The sequence below is a fragment of the Chondrus crispus genome, genomic scaffold, assembly GCF_000350225.1.
Source record: "Chondrus crispus Stackhouse genomic scaffold, scaffold_68, whole genome shotgun sequence".
NCBI classification, from domain to species: Eukaryota; Rhodophyta; class Florideophyceae; order Gigartinales; family Gigartinaceae; genus Chondrus; species Chondrus crispus.
The window spans coordinates 1-20,551 of record NW_005178626.1 but is presented as its reverse complement, the minus strand read 5'-3'; the positions used below and the strand labels follow the sequence as shown (position 1 = coordinate 20,551).

Here is a 20,551-nt window from a genome sequence, read left to right as displayed (position 1 = left end):
GAATAGGGGGTCGTAGGCAAGATTTTAAAACCCCCCCCCCCCCCGGGTTCTCCCCCCCCCCGCTGCGCTAGGATACCCACAGCGCGGCGCGAGTCGCTCCGCCCCCACACAGGCATGCCCGAACCGCCGCCCTGCCCCGACGGCTGTCATCGCGCACGCTTACAGCGCGTTTCCTGCCCCGCGCAGAAACACTACGCATCGCCTTCGCCAACCGCAGCACTGAAACTGCGGCCTACACGCTCCGCGCCTCATTAGGGCTTGCCGCCCGCTTAGCGCACTGCCTGGCCCCATGCCTGTTTGATCCAGGCGCTCCCCTTAAGGTAAGCAGGGTACAGTACAGTACTGCATTGTCCCATGCCTGTTTGATGGGGTGTTTGATGATCAAGCTTTGATCCATGAGTCCCCCGCAAGGTAAGGAGGGGGTACAAGTACAGTACACGAAGGCGTAAGGATTGGGAGAGCAGTCCATCACAAATTTTTCTTCTCTTGAGATCCAGCAGTGTGAGTCCTTCCAATCACGCCGTCCTCGTCGACCTCCGATATTCAAATCTTGCTTTTAGGCCCGTGCACGTTTTAGGTTTCGCTGGAATGCCAAGGCGAATTCTTAATTATCGCGTCGCCCCGTCACTGACCGCACCCCTCCGTTGAGCGGAGCACTGCGCGGAGAGGAACGGAGCCGGGGGGGCCCCCTACTCCCATCAGCGGCTGTGCTTGCCGTAGCCAACGCACAGATGCGTATCGTACCGTGCTACAGTAAAGTACTTTACTGCATTCTCTAACAGGGCGGCATACGCGAGACACGGCGGTCACCTAGCCACGTATCCGCACTCGGGCCAGTCTGTTTTCAACAATGCTACACACCTGCACGGTGCTCATTTTATAGATTTGCACCCAGTGCACTATTGCTGACGTCGGACTCGCACGTGTACCAGACAGGAATCGCGTGGTCACTGCTTTTCAATGACTGTACTGTATTTATTTCAAATTCGCCCACTGTATGTCACTACCTACTGTACTGCTGCGTAACGGTCCCGCTTCTACTGTAAGTCCGCGCAACTTGACGGAAGCCGCGCTACCTCCGCGCGATCTCCGCGCTGCCTCTGCGCTGCCTCCGCACTGCCTCCGCGCAGCCGCCTGCGAGGCGCACATGGCGCCGCCTCACGTCCCCGTCCTGGCCGACACTCTGGAGAACAGCCTGGGCCCTGCAGACCTATGCCTCCTCTGCGCGTCGTCGTTCACCTCGCTCGGCGGCGGCGCCGTCGCCCCATCGCGGTCGCCGCACGCGGTCCTGCGATGCGCGCCCTCCTTCAACGCGCACCCGCTCAGCCTCTTCCACGCCGGCCTGCGGCGGAACACGGCCAGCGTCGGGCCCATGGGGTTGCGCCCAAAGTAGTAGTCCTGCGTCCGCACGAACGCCAGCACCACCAGCTCGAGCACGTCGCCCTTGCACGCCTCCACGTCGCGCACCTCGTCCGCGAGCCGCTGCCACCCGTACCGCACCGCCGCCTCCGTCTCGGAGAGCTTCATCTCGTTGCGCAGCCGCCGGTCCACCTCGCGCTCGCTCACCTTCTTCTTGCGCCCCTCGTTCACCCGCATCGCCTCCACCTTGGCGCTGTAGTACTCGCGCTCCTTGAGCGCCGCCACGCACTCCGAGTGCAGCGCCCGCGCCCCGCGGATCCGCTCGTTGAACGCGCGGAGCTCCGCCGTCGCCCGCTTGCGCTCGGCGCACAGCGCGTGCTCGCCGGACGGCGCCCGCACAGACTTGCCCGCCGCGTGTAGGTGGTCGGCCATGTACCGGTTGGGGTGGTCCGCGTCGTACAGCTCGAGCGCGTGCGCCGCCACCGAGCACAGGTTGTGGCTGAGCGCACGCCACGTCTTGTCGTTTTCCTCCACCGACACCTGCAGTTGCGGGAACCACCGCTGCAGCTTCTCGATCTCCTGCCCAGCCTCTCGCAGCTGCTGATCCGTCGCGAGCACCGTCTTGTCGCCCATGCCGTAGAGCGCAAGTTTGACCGTGTGCACCACACTCAGGCCCAGCGGGCTGCTTGACTTGCGGCTGGGGGAGTCCATTTGGTGGGGGGGCGGGGGGAGCAGGAAGTCGCGCCGCCAAGGGGGCTAGATAGGAAGAGGGGTGTAGAGGCTGGGTGGTCGGAGGCAGCAAGCTTTATACTCGTGAACAGGAAAAGCAACGAGGGAGGGGTGACGCTTCGTAGCGGAGTAGGCCACGCAATTTGGAAGAGCAAAACTGTGACGGGTTCTCATCTCATCACGTCCATCATGATGCACGCGGAATAAGTTGGGCGATGGATGACCGATGAGGCGACTTGGTCGTACACAACTCGGCCTACGTGAACGTTAGGCCAATTGGTCCTGCGGTTGAATGATACGTGCGAACGCACAGCCTGAGACGGGAATGGGTGCGGCGGTGAGTGATGCATGGAGGCATGGAGGTGCATTCGGCAGCCCTGGTCGGTGCCGCCAAGCGAAGTTCGTTCGCTGGTGTGCTGGGAGAGGTTGCGAAGGATACCGGGAGTTTATTTTTGAGTGCATGAGAGCTGGCCAGGAATGCGGGGAGAGCGCGAGTAGGGAAAGCGTGCTGCATTTGTTTACCAGTACAGGTATCGTACAACAAGACCGCGGCGACAGCGAAAGAATGCTACGGCGAGCGCCGTAAAATCAAGCATCGAGTGGGAGCGACCGATCGCCAGCCAAAAAAAAATCGTGGCCCGCCAGCACATGGCCCCCCCCCCCCCCCCCCCCCCACGCACCCCCCACGCAACTGCTGCAGAGAGACATAACGTTAACCTGAACCGTCCCTAGGCCCTGTCTGTCTGTGCGATATGGCCGCGTCCCCCGACCGCCTCATCCGCGTGCTGCCGTGCCGGCACGCGCTCTGCTCACCGTGTCTCGAAGCGTGGGCAGTGCATTGTACGAAGGCGCATCTCAACCCGGCTCGCTTCGGGATCACTAGAGGGGGGCAGGTCGTGTCGTGGACGCCCGGGCCCAAGTGTCCCTTGTGCTGCGCGCGGGTTAACTGCGTGCCGGACGAGGACTTGCGGCAGGCGATTATCGCCGCCATTCATCAGAGGGGGTCCGCCATTAGCAATTTTATTGCGTACCAGGCCAGAGGGTCCTCCGCTACCGCCTTGGCAGAGGAGGAGAGTGTATAGTACTGGTGGGAGAGGTGTATTATATTGAAGGGGGGAGACGAGCGGACAAGCAGTGCGCGTATGTTGAATGGTGTGGTGGAGACAGAAAGAAGGCATGGGAATGTGTTGCGAGATGGGCCACCGATACTCTGCGCGATGATGCGAATCCGGCTGCAGAGCGCAGAGACGCTTGCGTGAAAAGCCGCTGTCCGTCTTACATTAAAACACATGTCCCATCATCATTCGGTGCTACCGGCAAGGCTGACAGTACTCTCCGTCAAATTCTCCACTCCAAACCTTGCTGGACTCCTCACCTTGTTTCGCCTCCCCGACCACCTCGTTCGCCACTCTCCCTACCCTGCTTCTCCACCCCCCGCCGCACCCGACATGTCCGACGTCCATCTCGGCCTGCAAGCCATCACCTCCGAGCCCTCCAACGCTCCGATCATCACCCGCTTCATTCGCTTCTTCCTTGCCGTTGCCATCCTCCCTCCGGCCGTCTACTTCCTCGTCTTCAACCTCACACCCCTCACCTTTCCCCTCTCCCCATCAACAAACGCGGGCCTTGCCGCCGTCTTCGCACTTAACGCCCTAACAGCGATCTTCGCCCTCATTGCAGTCTTCGAAAGGGCGCCCCCGCAGCAGCCCCTCCCGCCTCAAGACGAGCCTGTCTCCGACCGCCCCAAGGACGAATAGCGCCTCCCCTTCGCAATGTCTCGCCCGCGCCACGAGCAAATCGCCACGCTCCAGGCATTTCAGGAAGCCGATCTTCATTCCCTGCGCGAACGTCTCTCCGAGCTTGACGCGCGCATCGCCCAAGCCGAGGAGGCCGTGCTGCACGCCGCCAACGTCGCCTCCGCCGCGCGCGGCCTCGTCGGCCAGCGCGGCGGCGTCGCACCCGCCCTTCTGTCCAGCACTTCCCGCGCGCGTCCGAAGCAGCGCCTGTGGGCCCGCAAGGACGGCACGTACGCTCGCCACGATGAACATGCCCCGCCAAAGCCGCACGTCCTGATACAGCCATGCGGCGTTGTGTACACCGCGTTCCAGAAGCGCTTCGAGGCCCCGCGCCAGAGCTTCACGGGCGCGGCAGGGAAGGCGAGCGTGTGGCTCACAAATGGGACGCATGTGCTGCACGGGTTGAGCAAGGGAGACCGTCTGTGGTTGGTGTACTGGTTGGACCGCAACGACGGGCTATGGCGCCATTTCGTACGCCCGCCGCGCGCGAAGGGAGGCTGGCGCGTAGGCGTATTTGCGACGCGCTCCCCGAACAGGCCATCCCCCGTGGGGCTGAGCCTTTGTGTGGTGGAGAACGTGGATTTGGAGAAGGGGTGCCTGCAGGTGGGAGGGGTGGATATTTTGGATGAGACACCGCTCCTGGCGGTGAGAAAATACGTGCCGGAGGAGGAGGCGTGGCCCAGCGCGAGGGCAGGGTGGATTGACGAGATGGAGAAGTTGCAGCCATTGTACTATGACGAGTTGGACGGATATGGAGGTGTCGCGGATTGGGAGGTTGTCGTAGAGGAGGGTGCGGGGGAGAGGATTGAGTTTATTAATGAACGGAGTGCTGTAGATGTGGTTGACATGATCAGGACATCACTGGAGAGGGTAGACGCGGGGGAGGCGAAGGAGGGTGGGGAAGAGGGAAGGAGGGAGGTTGTCGAGGGAGCGTTACCTGTCGGGGCTTTTCGCGTTTTGTACGAAGTGAGGAGGGCGGCAGGTGCTGTTGTGGTGAAGCAGGTGGTGTCGGGGATGAGACGGACCGTCTGCGAAGAGGAGGCAGCGACTGATCCAGAGGCCTTGGTGCATTTGGAGTTTCAAGACCGGTTCCCATTGTGACAATTCGCATTCTTCAGGGGACATAATTCAGTTGCTCGACACGCTTCATAACAGCGCACTACAGACGAGCGAAAGTGACCGTCGAAAGGCTAATAATCTACTGTGAACATTGTCAGATGGGACAGAGTCAATGTAAAATAATACGGTACTACTACGGTATATCCCGCCCTTTATACTGGAAGTCTATTTTCGCCAACAGCAAAGACGACACTTTTTCTTCTCGACAATATCTTCTTCGTGTGTGTCTTCGCTTAAAGAGGTAATTGATTTAAAGACATCAGCCAAATCAGCAGAATTTAGAGAGTAGTCTGAAACACCAAACTCCTCTCCTCGTTCCTCCAAAACTCTCACAGCTTGAATAATTTCAGCCTCGAGCCCGTGCCTTGGCAAAGAATAAGATGCCAAGAACTCCTCGTTCTCACCAGGTTTAAGCGATGAGAGTGCTGCGCCCGGACAAACTACACTCAAAGCAGCTGCTAGGCTCGCAGCAGTGTTCTCATGTTTGAGTTTGGCTAGCAGTGTATACCCGGCACCAAATTTGCTCTTCAAATGCATCGCCTTTCCGAGGACACGAAGTTTACCTTTTGCCATGATTCCGATCGCGTTGTGACCAGCGATGTGTTGAGCCTCCGCGATTGAATGAGTAATCATGAAAACGACCCGCCCCCGTTTCGCTCGCTCAATGGTACCCCATAGATCCCTTCGGACTAAAGGATCAGCACCCGACGTGCATTCATCAAGAAGCACAATTTTTGGATCCCCTGTCAAGCTGATTGCAACGCTAAGTCGTCTCTGCATTCCTCCAGAGTATGAGCCCGCCCTGATGTTGGCCTGTTTTGTCAAGTGGACATCAGCCAGTCGCTCTGCGATTTCCGCAGCTCTCCTCTTTTTGTCGAGGCCTTTCAAAGCCGCAAAAATCTCGATATGCTCAGCTCCAGTAAGGTTATCCCAGAAGATATCAAACTGGGGGCACACTCCCAGCAACTTGCGTACTTGCGCTTGGTCCTTCCGTACTGACAGCCCAAAAATCGACGCATCTCCGTGTGACGGTGCTAAAGAAGTGACAAGCATGTTGAACAAGGTTGACTTACCCGCCCCATTATGTCCTAACAGAGCAAACGCGGTATTCTTCTTCACACTGAACGATACATCGTCGACCGCAGCCAACGAGCCGAAATTCTTTGAGATATTCTTGATAACCAAGGGTGCAGTATCGCGGCTACCACTCAGTACCGCCTCTCGTTCGGCGCGGACGTCCTCATCCTCAGCATCTGGGTTGTAGGTTTGATGGTGTGCTTTTCCGTGTGCCCCTAGGGCTTCATCACTGTCGCTTGTTGATGCATGGTCTTTTCCGTGTGAATCGTTGAACACGGCTTCGCGGTTTTTGCCTAAACCCCAATAGCTTGGCTGGAGGAAGTAGGTATAGCCGAGGGGTGCCCCATGCTTGGAAGGTAGAACGTTGTCCAGATAGATGGAGAGAATAAAGGTGATCAGGCCGGAGGCAAGCATCCATAACCAACAGTCCTTGATAGGAAAGATGGTCGTGTATGTGCCGGCAGACGCAAAAGTTAATTTCTTCCCGATGTTGGCAAGGACGTTTGCATCTTCAAGGGCCTTGATGTACATCGTGGATGGGGCAATCGCAAATAGCTGCCTGAGAAATAGAACATTGTCACCAACCAATGGCTTCCCGTTGTCATCCGTCGCGTAAACAATGAGGCCAGTGTTTGAGATGACGTAGCCGAAAATGAATAGATTGAAGGCCACAGTCGATACAGACTCTGATCTTCGGGTGAGTGTGGCAACCAGCATCATCCATCCAAGAATACTAAGGGCAAACAGGTACATTGTGAGAAAGTAGACAGAGAAATCGTGTACTTCGAAGAACTTGAAACTGAATATGTGGCCGAAAGCGATCAAGAGCAAGGTGAGAACAAGGGTGAGCACTATGTACGGGATGCCCCAGGAGATGTAGTGTTGGCTCTGAAACTGGCCAGCCAGTTTCATGGCATCCCGTAGGCCTCTTTCGCGCTCCTCCACGATCTTGTACAAGAAGAAGACGAGAGCGAGAAAGTAAACTCCAAAGGTGAGAAGAGCGCCGTAGAGACCGAAGGAATCAAGGGCGCCTGTATCAACGCTGGTAATAATGGGGGGATGCGGGAAAACCGATGTGTTAATGTTGATATTGACGTCCTTTCCTAGTAGCTCGGTCATGAGAACGAGATTCATGGTGTGTATCATGGCGGGAAGTACGGTGCGAGTGTGGAAATCGGTGCTTCCCAGCGGAAATTCGTCCTGGTTGGTGTCATTGTACTGGACGATGAATTGGACATTATTGTCGGTGTGATACGCATTAAGGGAATCTTGATCAAAGATGTAGGCGGCCTGGGTGCGGTTCGGATTTTTACGAAAGTGTTGGTTAAGAGCGTCGTCGTCTGAGAATTTGATAATCTCTGCTTCTGGAATATTAGAGCGGGAGGCGACTTGGAAAACCCAACGTTTGACGTCATCGTTGTCCGGTACATAGGCAAGGGTCCAGCAATCGTCAAAGGAATGCGGGACGCATCTCGGAACGCCCACGAGCGGATGCGAATTAGGGTCGGGGGTATCGAGCTTCTCGGGTTCGAAGCTGTCGCCGTTGTCGATTGAGATTTGAGAAAAGTAGAGGATTAGCATGGAAAAGAACGCGCTGGACACGGTGACGATGAGCGGAGATATGTCTCGCAGGGAGAGCAGAACGTTCTTCTTGACGAGGATGCGGGTGGCGAAAGCATAGTGGCGGAATGCCATGGCGCTTGCAAAGAGAGCGGGCAGCAGACGGTGGGCAAATGGTCAAAGATGCGGGTGCGAGATGCGCGGGTGTGCCGCCGAAGTATTTAACGGCGAGTGGGACGGGGGCCTGTGACGAGTGCTTGTCAATACATGAAGACGTGCTGGTGGTGGCGGTGAGCGGATGGAGCGCAAGGAAAGCACGAGATTTACCTTTACCATTTGATTCCCAGAAGCAGGAAGGGCACTGTACCGGAAGACTGCCCGAGTCGGTGCTGTACCTTTCGCGAAAAAGAAGGGGAGACTCAAACTTGAGTTAGATTAGACATAAAAAAAGTACACTGTACTACAGCACAAAGAAGATAAATTTCTAGAATACCATTAAAATTTCCAACGCAGTGCTGGTTGGAAAACTGCCAAGGTGTCGTACAGCAATGTCGAATGGTTTGCCCCCAAAAAAAAAGATAGAATCGGACTTGTTCGCTGCGATTAGAATTTGGACGCAGTGGCATCAAGGCCGCGAAGTGGAGATATGAATGAGGCAGGACCATCATGGGTGCGTATCCGGCTGCCATCATGGCACTGCAGCGCAAACGGAGCATAGCGGACCAATACGTGGGCCCTGAGACGCAACAGTTCGTCTCAGCACGGAGCAATTTGGCGAGCGGGAAAATCGAGCAATTCGGGACGATACGCATCTCGCGACGAACTGATTGATGCAGTTCCTCTTCAAAAGCGTACATCTCCATTACAGTAAAACCTCATTCCACCAATAGTGGGCCTTCTCCGGCCTCGATTCGCGGCTGACACCATCTGCGGGTGGGGATGTGTTTTTTTTTTTTTTATTGAGATAAAAGCCCCAAACGCGTTACGTTACGGCGGAATCTCCATGTGAATCGAGAAACGGCTGTTTTGGTGAAAACACTTCATCACAGGGTATCATTAAGGCATATCCAAACGCATACAGTAAGGTACAGCAGTGCTGCCGCAGGCTGCGGCGCGCAGCATAGCGCCATGTCTTCTTGCGCTTGTCTAATGACAGAAAAAGAAAAGAATTTTCTTTTTTCTGCGAGGAAGCTCACTTCGCAATGACGCCCCACGATACACCAGCGACTTAACGATACCCTTGGGTACTGCACGATACAGTTAACTAAACGCACTGCCTGCCACCGACCAAACCATAACGCCGTGTCATGCTCTTAGTAAATTGCGCTAACTGCGTGCCTCTTGCACCTCACGAAGCACTCGGCACTACAGTACAGCGCCACCGATATTGCGCTGGATCGATCAAACTCGTGTCCTGCCTTGGCCCCTTTTCCGAATCCTGGTAGACTGTACCGTGCCGTTCGTAGAACACACGTGCGACCACGCGCTTTGTGTTTGAAAAGCTCCCGGAACATTTCTGGCACGTCGGCAACTCCATCCCCATCGCAGCGTAGACACATAACGACTTGCCCAACAGTCGTCCAAGATCCAACTCCTCCATCACCGCCCACGTCACAGCGACTCATACGCCTCACCCTCTCCACATTAGTAACCTGCGCTATCATTGCTGTCGCCGTTCTTGCCCGCCCTCCCCATCTATTTAGTCACCGCCTCATCAACCCTCTACCAGCCCCGCTGACGCTTCCATCCTCTCCAGCCTCACCCCTTTCTCTTCCACCATGGCCCGCTCCCAGTCTTTGTTCCGCACACAGACCAAGGGTCTTCTGTTCCGCACATGGCACTACCAACGTCGTCAACACTGCAACACCTTTTGCAACTTCATCATCCCTCCATGCTTCATGCTACTGCTCTTCGTCCTCGGCCGCGTAATCAAGGCCCGAGAAGTCATATCCTTCCCATTTGAGCGCGCCCCGAAAGGAGCCTTTGTTCCGCGCCCATTCAATCCCGCCCAGTGCACCGAATCCGTCTTCGATTCCGCCGTCGAGGATGGCCAACTTACTAATTCCGAGATCCAAGACTTGATCAACTGCGGCGAAAAAAGTTTTGACCGTGGATACGAAGTTCCCGTCTTCATACCTCCTAAACTCAAGACTACAGTCGGCGGCAGAGATGCCGTCAATCCGGACTCTGCCACTGACGAAGGCCTGTTGTCACATCTATCACTCGAACCTTTTATCTATCCTCGCGCCTTGCCCGGTAATGATTTCTTTGAAGACCAGACTCCCTACGATGGCATATTCTTGCACTCCTACTTTCGCGGAAACCGTACCAACCTTGCGTACCTACAGTTTTTGCGACGGGCGGAAGAGAACAGTATCGATTTCGCGTACAAGGCAAGAACCCTCGAACAGTCTTCGGAGGACGAGCTGCGTAAAAATTTGTACGACTCATGGCACGAAGGTGACGAGAATCCCTTGTTTTCCACTGCGCTCGCCTTTTCGGATGTCTCAAGCACCGACGAAAGCTTGGACGTGAAAGCCACAGTCTACTACAATCAGAGCACAGAAGCAAACTGCAGTATCGCCTGTCCGCTCGTCTCGAATGTTATGCGATTGGACGATGCAATCTATCGGCAGTTCTCTCCGGGCAACTCCGCTAGAGCCTTTCTCCGTCGCATGCCGGCCATCGATGTCAAACTTGACCTCGCAATTATTCAACTGGTCATTAGTATCACTCTCGGATTTACAAGCCACTTCTGGTTCCCTAGCTTTCTCCGCTTTCTGGTCTTCGAGCGCGTTTCAAGGCTCAGATCAATGATGAGCGTCATGGGTCTCAAAAAGTCTCAATATTTCTTCGGCACCTACGTTGGCCTTTTCTTGCAATACGCTTGCTCCACTGCGCTTCTCATCGTGATCGGTGCTGCTTTTGGTATCAGCTTCTTTGTTGATAACACTCCCGTTTCATATCTTGTTTTATTCTTCTTGTGGTATGTCATCACTTTTTTTTTTGTTCCTCGTTGACGTCAAAGACTCTATCTAGCTTTTGACGCTGTTTATATCTAACTCTCGTGTGTGTCGCTCTTGGATTCTTGTGTCCTTCCGCGATAATTTGATTTGATTTACTACTTGACAGGGGGAATGTGCTCATTGCATTGGCTATGGCTCTCGTCCCATTTTTCGACAATCCTGAAACTGCTCAAACGGTTGGATGGTTGTTCATCCTTCTTGTGAACATCGTAGGAGGGCCTTACTTGGGGCGCCGACTTGGGGATGACGGTACTGGCGAAGGAACTTGGGCTGCCATTATGCTTTTACCATCCTTTGCGTTTCTGAGAAGCGTTTACTACGCAGGTGCGCTTAACAGTGGCGGCCAGGGGGTCGTTGTTGGATCCGAATTTTTCACTGATGTGAACCTTGGGATGTGCCGGGGCGATGGACCCTTTTGCAGGTCTTTCGCTTATCTTGCCTGGCAGTGGGTTGTCCTCATGCTTGCAGCGCTTTACTTCGACCAGGTCCTCCCAAGTGCAGTCGGCAACCGCCGCCATCCACTATTCTGCTTTGGTTTCACGAGGGAGGCGAAGTATACCGAAGATGAAGAACTGACGGCATCCGACAAGGGGTCAGATGTGGTCGAGGAAGAGCGTCGCGCGGAAGAGATTATCCAAAATATCTCGACAAGCGGATTTGATGGAGTTGTCTTGCACAAGCTGTCCAAATCTTATCCGGCAAGACCACCAGTGAGAGCGCTACAGGACCTCTCCATTGTAGCCCAGAAGAACGAAGTCATATGCATTCTAGCGCACAACGGTGCAGGGAAGACCACAGCATTCCGGACCCTTATTGGCGAACTCGAGCCTACTTCCGGAACAGCATTCGTCAACGGCAGATCCATTCTCAGTGAGATGAGCGAGGTACACCGAAGCATGGGCGTGGCACCACAGCAAAACATCTTGTGGGATGTATTGACTGTACAGGAACATTTGTTCTTCTATGGACGTGTCAGAAACCTTTCCGGACAAGAGCTAAAAGATGCAGTGGAGAATGCCATGGATTCTGTGCAGTTAGCGTTTGCACGAAAGCGGAAAGTTCGCGCATTAAGCGGTGGAATGAAACGCAGGTTATCAGTGAGTATTGCGATGATTGGGAATCCGGAATTTATCATTTTGGATGAACCGTCAACCGGCCTGGATATTCTGGCAAGGGAAAAATTGTGGGAGGCAGTTGGACGCGCAAAACATAACAAAGCAATTATGCTCACGACGCACTCATTGGAAGAAGCAGAAACACTGAGTGATCGCGTCGCTATCATGTCTTACGGAAAGCTGAAGTGCATTGGAAAGGCAGAAGAACTCAAGATGCGATACGGCCGAGGACACCACTTCAGTGTATCTCTTCCAGCTGCCAAGGTACCAGAGCTTCATGATGCCTTGACGACCATTGCTCCTGGTGCACGAGTAGAAACCGAGTTAGGTGGAAACATTGAGTACGTCTTGCCGAAATCGTTCAAAATCCCACAAATATTCGCCCTAATGAACGAGAAGAGGGATGCTCTTGAAATCCGCGATTGGTCTATCAGCCAAGCCACATTGGAAGATGTATTTTTGGAAGTCACTCAACGCAGTGATCCAGAGAATCTCAAAGAAGGCGGTATGGTTGGTCCGTAAGGGAAAGACAGATCTCGGAAGAAGATTTGCGGCAGTTTCCCGCGTTTATAAAGTCGAGGATATACTATTATTGTGACATCGGCGTATTTTGGTGTTGAGGATAAAGCCAGAATGCTGTGTCATGGAGCCCCACCAGGAGAGATCAAAAGCTCTGGGTTCAACAGAAGAAACCCGGATCACGCTGTGCAGCAGTGTTTCAACGGCTCCAATATTTTTTGAACTGTACGTCATTCCCAGTTCTACGTGTGAGTATTAGATTGCTGGGCATCCCGCCTGCCTTTTACGTGTAGTCATCCAAAAAAATTTGCACTTAGGGTATCTCCAGAACGCTACTTGTGCAATGGTGGAGGTTTTAAAGGCCCATTTACCAATAACATGTAAACATCTGAAGCAGTAGTTCACTATTTGTCTGACATCACGAAACCACCTGCGGTGTACCCTGCTTTTGGAAAAGGTCCGGGCTCTTTGTAGCCCTGTCGAGAGTTCTCCGTCAGAGCCTTTCCGCCAACAGCTTCTCTTCAAAAATAAAATGAGTTATGGATTAAACAGCGCAGAAACGTTTCGACTTGCTTCTGGAATTCGCGGAAGAAGTGAAAGTGACTTTTTAGAAAATGGCTTCTGAAGATACCAACAGATACCACAGCCTCAACACCGGCTGTCTACATATTGATATGCTGTTAAGTACAAGGGGTGTTGGGGCCTTGCGATCAGCTCGACCCTGGTCACATATTGAGGTCACTAACGCATTATCAAGACGATTGGACACATGTGATAACAGAGTATCCGAGATTGCGAGGACGAGAGATGCCATCTGGACTTTGTGCTAGTTTTAATGTAACTCGATTCTTTGGAATGAAACCATTACACACCCGGGACTTTCTCTAATTTGTCAATCTCAGACTTCTGGTAACAAGACAGGAATGTGGCCGTATCCCAACTTATCTCGCTTGGTAGGCAGTATATGACGAAGAACCAGTATTTTGCGCCCGAACAAATCTTTTAATTGGGCTTTGCGGTAAAGGAAATGCCTTCGCCAATCTCAACGACTATTGCGTTGTATGATACAACTTGTATCATAACAATCATGCCTTCTGGCTTCAGAGCTCAGGATCTGGACAAAATCTCATACAAGTGGACGAATCCGGTTTCGGGTACGGTATGAGCCCAGTGCGCCGTGGAGGCCCCGTGCGTTGAGCACTGGTGCATTTGGCTCATACATATCACTAGTAGTAGGATGCTTCCGCCTTACAGACATCAATCCATTTTCTACTATATTTCCACAAACATTACAGTTTCTCAAATCGATGACACAAATTGGCGGGAAGTGCTCCCGCCAAAATGTGAAACAAAGTCGACGCAACTGGTCTATCAGGCGTGGGTGGGGCCGGGCAGACTTCGTGTGGGGGGGCCACAGCCGCTTGTACTCCTAACTCTAAACCGATTGCGAGGGTCACACACATCGTTCTTGTTATCACCGGACGAAGCATCTCTGACCCGAACCTTTAGAGCAGCCAACAAGCAAGGTTCCCGATCCCCTGAAAAGGACTTTCGACTCACACCTTGATTCCAGAGCCATTCACAGCTTGTTTCCGTCTCTATCGTTCCTTCAACATCTTTTGGATTCATTCGAGAAATTTACTTGCTAATCTAAGACACGACACGTTGGCAACAATCCGACCGCAGAACCCTTTTTGAAACTACCGGCAAGAAAAAAATGGACGGCTACGATGAAGGGACCGTCTACTACTCGTACCAGAACCAAGAGGACGAGGCACAGGCAGCGTCTGGTTCTGCGGCAGAGTCTGGACGCGGGAACATTCTTTCGGCTGTGGAGGTTCGCCGTCGATTCAAGGCATTCGTACTAGGCTTCGCTAACGAAAGATACCGTTACACATACCGAGACCGTCTTCGGGCCGCTGTGAATGCTGGTACTCTCTCTCTCTCTGTCGAGCTGGCCCATCTCACACATTTCGATGCTCCACTTGCGGCTACCATTCGCGAAGGACCGGACCGAGCAATTGTCCAGGCCGAGCGAGCAGCCACTGAGGCTGCTGCCGTGCTTCAGAACACTGCCATCGAAGATGTCATAGCAACTGATGGACAACGGGAAACCCCGGCCCAGCCTCAAGATCGTCCCAGTGGTACTGCCGCTGATCAAGATGACAATGCTCAAAGTGCCTCTTTGAATGATATCTCCCGCAGAGGAGTACAAGTCATTTTGCGAAGCAATGAAACTGGACGAGAAATCCGAGCTCTAGGATCTTCTGATGTTTCCAAGCTTGTTGCTGTGTCCGGAATTGTGATCGCGTCTTCCAAGGTTCGCTGCAAAGGAACAGCTGTCGTTCTGCGATGCAGAAACTGCAACGACAAAATCACAGTTGGTGTCAACCCTGGCCTCGGAGGGTTTGCAGTGCCGAGAACTTGCCGCCGTGTTTTAGGTGAGAATGAAGTCGACTGTCCGCTTGACCCCTACGTAGTGCTTGCAGATGACAGTAAGTTCATGGATAACCAGACTCTGAAGCTTCAAGAGCTGCCCGAGTGTGTCCCAACAGGAGAGATGCCTCGAAGCATCAGTCTCAGCTGCGACAGGTATCTCACAGATCTTGTGAGCCCTGGCGTTCGAGTTGACGTGATTGGTATTTACTCGGTCTCCGGGGCGGCAGCTCCCGGTGTTGGTCGTGGCAATAAGCGAATGTCCTCGGGATCTAGTCTCTCGATTAGTGCACGGGCACCTTATCTGAGGGTGCTGGGGCTCAAGATTCGGGAAGGGGCAGGCTACTCTGGTAGCAGAACGGCAGTGTCTTTTGGATTTGAAGAAGAAGAGGCCATGCTGCGTATTTCTCGCACTCCGGGACTTTGCGATATCATTTCTAGAAGTGTAGCACCGGAAATTTTCGGACACAAGGATATCAAGAAGGCCATTGCTGCCCAACTTTTCGGCGGTGCGCTGGATAAGACCTTACCGGATGGGATGCGACTGCGGGGAGATATCAATGTCCTCCTCCTCGGAGATCCAAGTACTGCGAAAAGCCAAATGCTCAAATACGCTGAACGCGTGGCCCCAATCAGCGTGTACACCAGCGGAAAGGGAAGTTCCGCTGCTGGCCTCACCGCTAGTGTTATTAAGGATAAGGCTCACGGTGAGTTCCATCTGGAAGGCGGTGCAATGGTTTTGGCGGACGGAGGGCTTGTCTGTATTGATGAGTTTGATAAGATGCGGCTTCAGGACCGAGTCGCCATCCATGAGGCTATGGAGCAGCAGACCATCTCCATTGCCAAGGCAGGTATAACTGCAGTTTTGAATGCAAGGTCAGCCGTCCTTGCCGCGGCAAATCCCGCTTTCGGAAGGTATGATGACACAAGATCTAGTGCGGAGAACATTGAATTTCAGAGCACTATTCTCTCGAGATTTGATTTAATCTTTATTGTTCGAGATGTCCGTGATGATGCAAGGGACAAGATGATAGCAGAGCATGTTTTGAGCCTACATCAACGGGGCTCTGAGAAGACCAATGGATCACGCTCTGGTATTTTTGGAAAGGGCAGCTCTGGGAAAGGAAACGCGGGCAGAGATGGAGCCGAACTTGATGTCAATGATGGTGCAGCTTACGGAGTCATCGGCGAAGGAAATGAGGCTCGCCTGGATATCAATTCTCTGAAACGTTACATTGCTTACGCTCGCACACGCGCATCACCGAGGCTCTCTGTAGAAGGCGCCGAGCTGTTGCGCACCAATTATGTATCTATTCGGGAGCAGATGCGAGCAAAACAACTAGGAGATGACGAGGAATCTGGCAATACAGTTCCTATTACAGTGCGACAACTGGAAGCCATTGTGCGCATTTCTGAGGCGTTGGCAAAGATGACGCTGGACTCAACAGTCACGGAGAGACACGTGACTGAGGCAATACGCTTGTTCAAGGTGGCAACTCTAGATTCTGCAAATGCTGGTGCGATTCAATCTGCAGAGGGCGCACTTCGCCCAGATGTTCGCCTAGATGTTCAAAGGGTAGAAGCAGCGTTGAAGAGAAGACTAGCGATCGGGTCTATGGCTAGTGAAAGACGACTAATCGACCATTTTCTTGATGAGAAATACTCTGAATTTGCCATTCGGAACGCGATATTAGTGATGATGCGGCGCGGAGACTTGGAATATAGGCGACAGCGCAAGTATATTTACCGATCACAATGATCGATATTGAGCTATGCTGCTTTAAGAGTAAACGTATGTGAAAGAGACAAAGCATGTTCCATTTCTTTGCTCATCGCGCAATGAAGACGTGCAGTGGACCTCGAGGGTTGGGGCCATATCTATTTGTCTTTCCAACGGCTGGAAACCGTTTGACCAAGTATACACCCGCGGAAATACTGTACTCGAATGCTTCACTCACGTGGCTTGCGCGCCCTTCATATAGAACAAGAGATGATGATGCTAGATTGCGAATGCGCGTGCTTCTCGTGAAGGCTCTGCCCGAATCCCTTTTTTTCCATAGAAAATTTGTCAGCCCGAATGGAGAACTAACTTAGGGGTGCTTTTGTCCGTTACTTCCGTCATGTTTCTTGGCCGTATAAGAAGAATTATTGTTTGGAACAGTCCAGGTTCGGGGTTCCTTCCCGTCTGCAGGAAAACGGCTTGATGTTCGTCTTCTACTGATCTATGTTTGTGAGGTATGCTTCTCTCCGGCATCTCTATCAGTACTCTGACGTGTCCAACTCCACTAGTTGCTCTGTGTACCCCCTTTCTCCCGCTGAACCTTTCGCGCGAGCTTTCCGAATCGTAGCATATATTGCTTCGCTTTTACACAGAGTCTGGTGTCGCTTTGGGCAACTAAAATTTTACATCATACGCATGTGAATCCTCTCAAAAAATTGTTCCACTGGGGCCAAATATTGCTACCAATACCTTCTTTCATAAGTCGAAATGAAATTACACAACCAGTGCTCCACAGCCCGAGAGCAGCAATCGCACGTTTGCACTTGCTTAGCTCTGGTCACACTGACTGTGCGAGTCTGTAAGCACTGGGCCTCCCTGACCATTCTAATTGGCTTCTCAAGCCAGCAGATAACCATCTCTGAGCAGGCTTGGCGCGTCAACTTACATTCATCTCGAGTACGGAAGCTATTCTTTCTGAAAAGTGACTTGGATTAACTAAACGAGCACCAGATTTAGCCACTAACTTCTAAAATCGTCTTGAAAAGTCTCCGTCCCAATTCTGATGGTTGAGGGTTTCTCCTGGCAACCAACAGAGAACAGTTGGATGCAACAAGACCTCGAAGGGAAGCCGCCCTTTGATGGTTGAAACGTATGTTACGACGCGTTTTTTATTCAATGAGCTTTACTTCAGAGACTATATCACGGGACAGTAGCCAAACTTCTTCCCTCGACCTCAGCGCAAATCGACTAGGCACAAACAAGGCAATGATCTATAAACAAAGGCACTTGGGACATAGTTGAGGTATTACCAGAGTGTACTAGAGGGACTGCGAACGATAAAACAAGTGTTGCAGTACATTGCTGCCAGCGCATAACGCCCGAAGCACAAAAAGCACGTCACAATTTCTTGAAAGCAGATAGCAACAGAGACTTTGAAAAGCGTTTTCTCATTTTAGACGCCCATCATCATTCTCACCTCGTTTTGGGTACAATTTTCTATCGAAAGGGCCCATCGTATTCTTTCGTGGTCTTGTAAAACTATATGGCTTTGAGGGTAAAGAGGTAAGCCACATGTTTATCATCTCAGTACGTGGAACAATAGAGCTTTATTGGGTACAGTGCATCCAAATACCTTGCTCCTCATGTTTTAATGCTCACGTTCAATTCTGGCGATGTGTATAGAATATTGCTTTCATTTCAATTTAAAAGACTGGAGGCGATCTGCTTTATGTAGGGAGATTATCGTACAGTACAGTGTGATGGCATGAAACGTCCCAAAGGACATATTTAGAACAATACTCACTGTCGTATTGAGAGCTCTCACGTGATGAATAGGCTCAGCATATGTGCTGCTTCAGTGGAAACTTACACCCATGATTGCTGCCCAATGCAACAAGCACACAATACAGATCACCGTCACGCAACCCTGAGTGAATATGTATTCGGTTGCGAGTCAATGTAGTAGAAAGGGCACATTTCGTCTTTTGCTGCAAGAACAAATGCAGAAGCTTTTGCTAAACCCGATAAAAAAGTCAAGTCGAGTTTCACTCTGACAATTCTGCAATCTTGCCATTACAGTACTGAATGAAGGCCTTTTTTCGCACCTTCATGTTGTGGGCTTTTGGAAAGATTTGAAAAAAGAATTTTGGTGTGCCTCTGCACTCTGTACAGTAAGTACTGTATGAAGGGTACCTGCAGTATGAAAGTCCCAGGGCAGACACCCCCAGATATCGAAGATATCTACATACAGACGAAGGGTATACAGTGCATGGCAAAATGCGCAGTCGTTTCGATGAACTTTAACACGCATTTCGCGACTGAACTGGCCGTTTCTTTGAGGATCCCGGGAACATAAAAAAATTGAAATTTTATCGCAACTTTTTTTTTGCACCATTGCAATCTGCTCGACAACCGGCTGCCATTGGTGAAAGTTGCAAACCAATCAGAGAACCATGTTGAGAGAAACTTTTTTGTGCCCGTGTCCGGCACTTCGAAGCAATTCTCGAATATTTTGTGCCGTCACTATCACCAAGGGAAATATTAGAAAAACACGATCTCCGCGAATCTCGCAAGGAGCTGCTATATTTGCAAAAACTACTAGTGTAGGTGGATGTATCAGATGAAGTGCTTGTGATAGGCCCTCAATCGCCCTCAATCTTTCAGTCTAGTGTCTAGACGGAAGCGATTTGACCTCATATGAGGCCAGCTTTTTTTTTTGCAAAAATATATACATTAAATCGAAACTTTAAAAAGTCAGTTTGGACACCATTTCTTTAACGTATTTGCCCTCGGCATTAACATCTTGCAAAACATTGGGATGGCAGTTTCCAATGCACAGAGAGACTAAGAATCTAATGAAGTTTCAATGATGAGTTGGCTTTTTAAACAGGCGTTTTGGTTTCGAAGAAATCAACATAAAACGTTTTGAGGTTGGTCAAAAAGGCTCCTTTTTTGGGCATTTTAAAAATGGCTGGAAAAGACGTGCAGATCTCACCAAACTCCGCCCTTCCGCAACGAAGAAGTCATCTGCGGTAGCGAGAGTATCTTTTTCCATCTTGTTGAGCTAGCGCAAGTAGAGAAAAAATAAGTTGAAAAGTGACCTCATATGAGGTCATTTGTCACCTAGACACTAGATAGCATGATCGCTAAGATGTTGCTTACTGTAGGAAGGTGGTAGTACGGGGGGAAGTAAGTTGGTCAGACGGAGACCCTTGCCATTTTAAGTACGATGTAAGGCTGGTACCTCACTGCAAAGACACCGCCCTGTCTTTAAATTAAGCTAATCCATTTCGATAGTGGCGGGGGTACAGAAAGGCGAGTGATTTTAATTGTTGTTAGTATTCTTACGAGTTGGCGTTTAGATGGACAAGCATGAGATGCGTATTTACTACACCCTTAGGTATTGGAAATCATGTATAACCATATGCTTCCAGCGTCTATTACCCGATTATGTAGCATGTGTACTTCGTGTGTGAATATATGGTTGTTTTTACGCAGGCACTCTTAATAACATTGGCTTCTGCGGCGAACAGAAAACGAGTTTGGAAAGAACGAGTGATAAGGAGATAATGAAGACGATAAAAGCAGTGTAGGGAGCCAAAAAGACAGGGTTCGTCATATCTTGTGCCTACACGATAGTAGATCCGTCGGGTAGATGAGCTTTAACCGCTGATGAGACTGCCGTTCCAGTTCATGTTGCGTATTGCAGCAGGTTTTTTTGCGTTAAGAGTTGCTGTCGGACCAGTTAAGCTCTAATACCAGTGACTACTGTACTGTAATATACAGTACACGATGGATGAGATGCGAGCAACAAGAGTTGCACGAGAAAGTTGAAAAGAAGTGCTGCGGGTAAGATTGATACCCCTTGCAGTTGCTACTGTATCTACAGCAACGGGGCGCATGGACATGGCAATTGGACAGGACAGTAGGCTTGGGTACTGTACAGTATGTAGAGTAGAAAGTGTCGTCTACACTGCAGTGAGGTTGAAGCTAGCGAGAGTGGGCGACTGTATGCCGAGGTGTTCTCCTACTGCGAGGGTGTGAGTTTGCTACACATACAAGTACTGTGATGAGGGTAGAGAGTTGAAATGACAT

General features: G+C 51.6%; 7 protein-coding genes; 4 read left to right on the top strand and 3 right to left on the bottom strand.

The window, feature by feature from the left end:
• Positions 1-2,800: 2,800 nt before the first annotated feature.
• CHC_T00007261001 (hypothetical protein) lies at positions 2,801-3,079 on the bottom strand. Its single transcript, XM_005710798.1, has one exon. The coding sequence runs from the start codon at positions 3,077-3,079 to the stop codon at positions 2,801-2,803; it is 279 nt and encodes a 92-aa protein (XP_005710855.1).
• A 151-nt stretch (positions 3,080-3,230) lies between these two features.
• On the top strand, positions 3,231-3,389 carry CHC_T00007260001 (hypothetical protein). XM_005710797.1 is given in 2 exon segments: positions 3,231-3,347; positions 3,348-3,389. 1 exon segment carries the CDS (start codon positions 3,231-3,233, stop codon positions 3,345-3,347), a length of 117 nt encoding a protein of 38 aa, XP_005710854.1. The 3' UTR covers positions 3,348-3,389.
• A 471-nt stretch (positions 3,390-3,860) lies between these two features.
• CHC_T00008816001 (Conserved hypothetical protein (UPF0066 superfamily)) lies at positions 3,861-4,985 on the top strand. The gene has a single exon (XM_005710796.1). It carries the CDS (start codon positions 3,861-3,863, stop codon positions 4,983-4,985), a length of 1,125 nt encoding a protein of 374 aa, XP_005710853.1.
• Positions 4,986-5,114: 129 nt separating this feature from the next.
• On the bottom strand, positions 5,115-7,775 carry CHC_T00008607001 (ABC transporter-like protein). XM_005710795.1 is given in 2 exon segments: positions 5,115-5,168; positions 5,169-7,775. 1 exon segment carries the CDS (start codon positions 7,773-7,775, stop codon positions 5,169-5,171), a length of 2,607 nt encoding a protein of 868 aa, XP_005710852.1. The 3' UTR covers positions 5,115-5,168.
• A 1,717-nt stretch (positions 7,776-9,492) lies between these two features.
• Positions 9,493-9,774, bottom strand: CHC_T00007259001 (hypothetical protein). The gene has a single exon (XM_005710794.1). It carries the CDS (start codon positions 9,772-9,774, stop codon positions 9,493-9,495), a length of 282 nt encoding a protein of 93 aa, XP_005710851.1.
• Positions 9,775-10,246: 472 nt separating this feature from the next.
• CHC_T00008847001 (ABC transporter) lies at positions 10,247-12,925 on the top strand. The gene is made up of 3 exons (XM_005710793.1): positions 10,247-10,626; positions 10,773-12,291; positions 12,701-12,925. The coding sequence occupies exons 1-3, from the start codon at positions 10,247-10,249 to the stop codon at positions 12,923-12,925; spliced, it is 2,124 nt and encodes a 707-aa protein (XP_005710850.1).
• Positions 12,926-14,017: 1,092 nt separating this feature from the next.
• CHC_T00007258001 (hypothetical protein) lies at positions 14,018-16,495 on the top strand. Its single transcript, XM_005710792.1, has one exon. It carries the CDS (start codon positions 14,018-14,020, stop codon positions 16,493-16,495), a length of 2,478 nt encoding a protein of 825 aa, XP_005710849.1.
• Positions 16,496-20,551: the final 4,056 nt, after the last annotated feature.